Source organism: Trichosurus vulpecula, chromosome 5 (genome assembly GCF_011100635.1).
Source record: "Trichosurus vulpecula isolate mTriVul1 chromosome 5, mTriVul1.pri, whole genome shotgun sequence".
Taxonomy (NCBI): domain Eukaryota; kingdom Metazoa; phylum Chordata; class Mammalia; order Diprotodontia; family Phalangeridae; genus Trichosurus; species Trichosurus vulpecula.
The window spans coordinates 74,683,153-74,689,715 of NC_050577.1; the positions used below are offsets into that span (position 1 = coordinate 74,683,153).

At 39.1% G+C, this 6,563-nt stretch overlaps 1 protein-coding gene across 1 annotated transcript in view; it reads left to right on the forward strand.

Moving 5' to 3' along the window:
• The window catches only part of CCNY (cyclin Y), a 296,574-nt gene extending 291,090 nt beyond the window's left edge, over positions 1–5,484 (forward strand). The window contains exon 10 of the mRNA XM_036760237.1: positions 2,218–5,484. Coding sequence (XP_036616132.1) covers positions 2,218–2,334 — 117 coding nt within the window. The 3' untranslated portion in view covers positions 2,335–5,484. The remainder of the gene's footprint in view (positions 1–2,217) is intronic.
• Positions 5,485–6,563: the final 1,079 nt, after the last annotated feature.

The following is a 6,563-nucleotide window of genomic DNA, read 5'->3' on the forward strand; positions in this document are numbered from 1 at the left end:
CCCCTAAAAAGATTTTCCAGCAAAGAGAACCATAACTGTCTCTTCCTAACATGTCTAGAAAAGTTAAATTACATAGAGAGAAAATTTGATACCAGAGCTGCAGCTTGGATTTTCATATTTCTCTGACACTGTACAACTGAGAAATAAAGGCCAGTTCTCTTTATCTTGGACTCAGTTTGGGGTCAGGGTTGGTCAACCCCTATTCTTAAAGTGACTCATGACCCCAGTTCTGTAGACGACTCACCTTCATGATGGGAACGTGAACTTTTCTCTACTCCCCTAAAATGGTCGACAGCTGTGCCCCTTTGGAAAAGTTGAGGGAGAAGAACAGAGAAAGGAGAGGAGGGAAGGGGGGAAAGGGGAAGTAAGGTGAGGGGCTCTTACAGCAGTTTTGATCTACTCAGAATCAGGTACCAGAATGAAGCAGCCCTAATGAATTGTTGGACTTTTCCCTCACCTCTCCCTGGCTTTGTCACCTCAACTAACCATAGACCAAGCTGGTCTAGAGCTTTAAGCATGGCCATGGACCTCAAGATCCAACCTTCTTTCACTTGACTAATGTACAATTCCCATGAAAATATTATTCTGCATTCAGTACATGGAGAGGAGCAAAGGTGATCTGCAGAGTGTTCGGAACTGCAAATCAAACAAAATGTGAGATTACTTCAGTATTTTTACAAATCATATAAGGAAATAATGAATTGATTACATGTATTCCAATAAGAAATTTATTAACCACTTATAAATTTATTAATCAGGAAGTGTTTAATTTATTAAGCAGTTATAAATTTATTAAGCAAGTATGGTGGAGAGAATGTTGGACCTAGAGCCAGGAAGCCCTGAGTTTGAGTCCTACCTCAGACACTACTGTGTGGCCCTGAGTATGTCACATAACTGCTGTCTGCCTCAGTTTCCTCAGCTGTAAAATGATAATAACAGCACCCACCTCCCAGGGTTCTTGTGAGGATCAAATGAGGTAATATTTGTAGAAAGTACTCAGTAGAATGCCTGGCACATAACAGGTGCTTAATATTTGCTTATTCCTTTATTAAGCTCCTGCTGTATGGTAGAGATACAAACACAAAAATAAAAAGTCCCTGTTCTCAAAGTATTTACAATTTACTGAGAGAATTCCCAGAGAGTTACAAGTTGCTTCAAGAGGTATTTAAGCCAATTTTCCCATTTTTAGATGAAGAGACTCGGAGAGAAGGCAAGTGAGTTACTTAATGGCAGAGGCAAGATCATAACCCAGGGCTTCTCACCCCCTGCTCAGTGTCCTTTCCTCTGCAGTGTGGTGTAGGAAAGTAAAAATGAAAAATAAAATAAAAAGTATTGATTATTGAATGAGCAATGTAGTGAAATTAAGGAAGGAGAGGAAGGGAGGGAGGAAGGAAGGAAAGAAGGACGAGAGGAAGGGAGGGAGGGAGAGTGTTTTCTCTCTATGTAATTTAACTTTTCTAGACATGTTAGGAAGAGACAGTGATGGTTGTCTTTGCTGGAAAATCTTTTAGGGGGCTTTTAGGGTTCCTTAGTTTGACTATGAGGCCTAGGGTTACATACTTAATTGGTTTAAAGGCCACTGATCAAAGGAGCTAAGGAGGGAGGGAGGGAAGGAAGGGAGAAAGAAGGAAAGAGAAGGAAGGAAGGGAGAGAAAGAAGGAAGAGAAAAGAAAAGGAAGGGAAAGAGAAAGGAAGAGGATGAAAGGAGGGAAAGAAGGAAGGATAGAAGAAAGGAAATGAAAGAAGGGTGAAGAAGAAAGGGAAGGAAAGAAGAAAGCAAGGACTCCAGGCCCAGTGCTCTCTCCAGTGCCACCTTGCTGCTCTGTCTTATGACAAAGAAATAGTAGACTCTTGGGTACTGGCCAAGGCTTACATTCTCTGACAAAGCAAGTATATTGACTTATTTTTCTTCACTGTTTGTGTATTTCATCCATTCATTCATTCTTCAAGCACCTCTCCAGTTCTTCTGTCCAAGGCACTCTGCTTGATCCTTCCCTTACCCGGAACAACACCATCACATAAGCTTGCCTCTTCCTTATGAAATTTGTCTCCTCTGAAAATCCTGACTTTCTGCCTTCAGGTGTTACAGAAATGTACTGTCGTTGTCATTGTTATTTTTATTACTGAAGGTTCTTAGTAAATATTTGTCAAATGGAATCACTTGATCTGAATCTAGTTGGTTCACATCTGACCTTCTCTCTCTCTCCTGGCTTGCAGGCCATCTCTCGTCTGTGTGAAGACAAGTACAAGGACTTAAGAAGATCTACGAGGAAGCGGTCAGCCAGTGCTGACAATCTGGCTGCACTGAAGTGGTCTCCTGCCATCATCTCCTAACAGTGGCATGTAGGATATTCTTACAAAAATACTGTTTCCACCCCTCCGGTTTCTCATTTGGTTTGGGAAAACACAAAGACTCTGGGGTTTTTGGTTACGTTTTTGTTTGTTTTTTTTTTTATCCTTAGCTCCGACAAGCTGCCTTTACACTGCCTCCTCACCGTGTGGCACACACGCAGCAACTTTTCAGTGGGAAGCTAAATCAGTATTTTGGAAATCCTGTCTCATGCCTTTTCCCCTCCCGATGTCACTAACCTTTGGCGAGGGAATGGGGGACTCTGCAGGAAGAAACAGAGGAAAAGGAAAGTAGTGTAGAGGCAAGAAAGAAAGATATAAATGACTTTGCCATCTTTTTGAGACACTGTGCTCATCAATAGATAAATACAAAACGAAAACAAAACAGGAGATAGACAAGTTTGGATGTGCACTAAGGGAAATGTGTGGCATTGTTTTTTCACCTTAACCTGAAATTCAGCTCAGTACATTCTGTCGGATTTTTTTGCATTCCTTCTAGCTGCTTTTCAGAGTTTGGGGGATGTTTTTTTTTGTTCTTTTTTTTTTTGGTCCTGCAGAGCAGAGAATACAGTCTGTATCTACCATAGCACAAACACCCAAATAAATAGTATTGGTTGTTCGTCACTGCACTATTCTCTGTGAGCTGTCTTCTTAGCCATCATCCTTCAGAAGTATTACGCATTTCTTACATTTCTAGATACCTGAACCGTATCTTTCATTTTTGTCCCCAACAACGAAAAAGTTACCTTGACCATAGTGCTGAACCGAAACATACAAAGTGGTCCAACATTCCTGTGCTATTTCTTCTTAACATTTTTCCCCCACCAAAAAATGGGAATTCACACAAAGTGCTTGTGCCTTCCTGTGTCCTTGGAATGGTTTTGTTTTCTCTGACCTAAAGACGCTGATGTCAAAAACACTCAGACTTTATGGGCCGAGAGAAAGCAAAGTGCTGCAGAAATCTCTATTGGGCTGCGATTCTGATTCCCCCCTCCCCCCTTGCCTTCCCCCAAGCACTTAGATCCTTGCTTGAATTCACATCACAGTAGTGTTTTTTTGTACAACCCACCTCCAGTCCATCCCTCTATCTCCATTGTTGCAAGCAATATCCTCCTCAATTTTTATATGTTTACTTTAAATCAAAGTTGTCTGTTTGTATAAAAAAAATTTTTAAAAACTTAAAAAAATGGGTGGGTGGGAGGAGGGTTTCACTGGGAAGATAATTGAAGAGATGAATGTTAACCTTTATTGAGGTATTTTTCACAGGTTGAATTAAAAAAAAAACACGACAACCCACCACCACCACCACCAACACCACCACCATAAACTCAACTTGTATTTTTCGTTGTGGGTGCTCAGAGGAATTTAAACAAAATTCAAACTGTGAAGAAGGTTGATGTCTCATGAATTATGATTGTACCTTTTTCATTTCCTAATTATTCCTGGTTTTCCTTATGAGATAAAGCAGAATATTTTATAGTAATGTGAAGATTGAGAGACAGCATGGGACAGTGGATAGAGGGCCAGCCTAGAGTCTGGAAGACATGGATTCAAATGCTGACTCTGATGCATACTAACTGTGAGATCATGAGCAAATTTCTTAATCCTTCTGTGCCTCAGGCAACTCTTTAATGTTAAAATGATGAATTACTGATCTGCTTCCATGGAGGGAATTTCCATACCCTGGAGTTCCCTATACCAATGAAATCACAGGTCTGGACCTATATACATAAATGACGTTAAAATGTATCAGGGTGAGGGCGGGTGGAGTGGTAATTTTGAACTCAAGTCCATGAGTCTGATTCTGTGAAGGTTTTTTTTCTTTTTATGCTTTTCCTTTGGATCTGACAACAGAGGAGAGGTCTTCTAGTCTTCCCCGCCCCCCCCCCCCAGCCCCTGCCTTTTTTTAATCATTGATATGAATGACAGATTTCCTGAGGTTTTTTTCTTTTTTTACATGCTGTTTTGGACTAGCTGAAAATGGAAAGATCTTCCATTAGTTTTCTTCCCCACCTTAGTGCTGGAAGGTCATAGACCTGACCTGTGAATATATTTATTCACACCTCTCAGTGAAACATGCCTTTGAAATAGTTGGCCTTCTAAGGGCCAAGGTACCAATTCCAGACTGAATATTCTCTATTTGCTGACTCATGTGATTAATTCTCTCTGTTATCTGATTGTTGGCCCAGAACGATCCACCCAGTTCTTTCTGATCTATCATTAAAAAAAAAAAAAGAAAGAAAAGAAAAACCCAAACTTCAAAATGAAATTCCTTCTTCCCCTGATTGTGCCCATTCATTTGAGATAACTTCTCTGTTCACATGCAGGTTTGCTTTGGAACAGAAAACTGAACAGAGCAAGAGCTCTGAAAATGTAATAGAAAGTACAAAATGTATTCCAAAAATCTATCTAGCTGAAAAAAAAATAAAGGGACATATTTTCTTAGCTTCTGGAATTTTAATACCTCTCAAGAAAAATGGGTTCCTACCATAATGTAGATGGTCATCTTTTACCAAACCATTTCAGAAAAGAAGTTCTGTTATCTTTCTAACAGAAATTGTAGTTTTATCCCTTTTATTTGAATGAGAGACATATGAACTTTGAATTATGTAAATATCTCAATGCATCTGCTATAATTTTGTGGAGTTTATTAAAACTACTTTAAAGATTGTATAGTCTATTTATTGTATGTATGTACATACAGTCTGATACTTAAAATTTAAAGTGGATTCCATAAAATTTGGCTCAGTCTTGTTTAGACTATTGAATATTGTTTTAGCCTTGTGCACTGGACTCTACCTCTGTATAGGAGAATTTTCCATCCTCTTTCATTAGTACTGATTCTGTGATTAACTTGGTTATGTTTCTTGCACTAAGGTTTTATTTGAAATCTGCTGTAAGTGTAGATTTTCTATTTTCAGTTTTGCAATAGAAATCATTTGACCTGTAGGTGAATAGATATTTTTGGTTTATTATTTTTTTCTACATGATAATGAAAACTTGCTTTTTTTTGTTTTGATTTGTTCTGTTTGCCAAAACAAAAAAGTACAGTACCTATTGATAAATGGTAGTGACTGTAATCTGTTTGCAAGGTGATTTAATACCATACAATTAAAACAAATGACTATTTAGGAACACATTGTCTTAGTGTAGTTTTTGGGAGCTCCTCTGGCTGGAGATTTGCATCATTGATGAATGAAGGGAAATTCTCTTACAGGGTAAACATGGGAACACAGTTCATTGACTGAAATTATGACCTTGACTCAAGCAGCGAATCTGTGTATGCATGCTTTTAAAATACGAAAATCGTCTGTAGGATCAAGGCTTTTTATTGGGGAGTGGGATAGAGGGAAGGAAAGAAGAGAGTCAGGTATTGAGACTTACTTCACATTAATCTCTTTCTGAGTTTCATTCCCACCAGCTTAATTGACTGTTTGCCAAAGTAGCAACTCCATCCCCTGGTTCCTTTGCACAAACCGAGAGTTTCTATCTCCATGTCCAAGAATCCTTAGTTCTTTAAAGGCCCAACTAAGATGTCACCTCCTGCAGGAAGCCTTTCCTGATTTCCCCAGATGCCCCTGTTCTCTCCCTTGTTAATAGGAGTAGACAACATATGAACGGATAGTCAAGTTATCTATTCCAGTAGAATGTAAGCTTTACTTACGTTCTTATGGGAAACTATTTTTTGGTTTTGTCTTCATATCCCTGGGGTGCCTAGCAACACTGCCTTATACATAGTAGGTGCTTAATAAATTGGGGGTGAAGAGATCGAATTCCCAGTTTACAGATGAGGAAACTGAAGTTCAGAGACTTAAATGACTTACCCAAGGTCATACAGCTGGTAAGTAGCATGGCCAAGACTTGAACCCTGGTCTGCTGATTCCAAATCTTGTGTTCTTTCTACTCCTTTATGTTGCACCAAAGTCTCCTTTATTTTCACACCCAAATTTCTTTTAGTAGGTAGCCAAGTGATTTTGTTCAGTCTGTCTTATATGGTAGGAGTTTCCTCTTCTCTTTTCTTACCTAATCTTGAACCAACCTTCCATACCCTGAAAATGTGTCTTGTTATGAAGGGTACTTCACAATGGTCTGAATGGCATCAAGCCTGAAAAAGCAAATGTCAAAAGGGGTCATCTTGAAGAATGGCTTTCTCTTCATCCGTGTAAGTAAACCTTGGCTTTTTGCAATGTCCCATTTTAAGACTGACTTTTTCC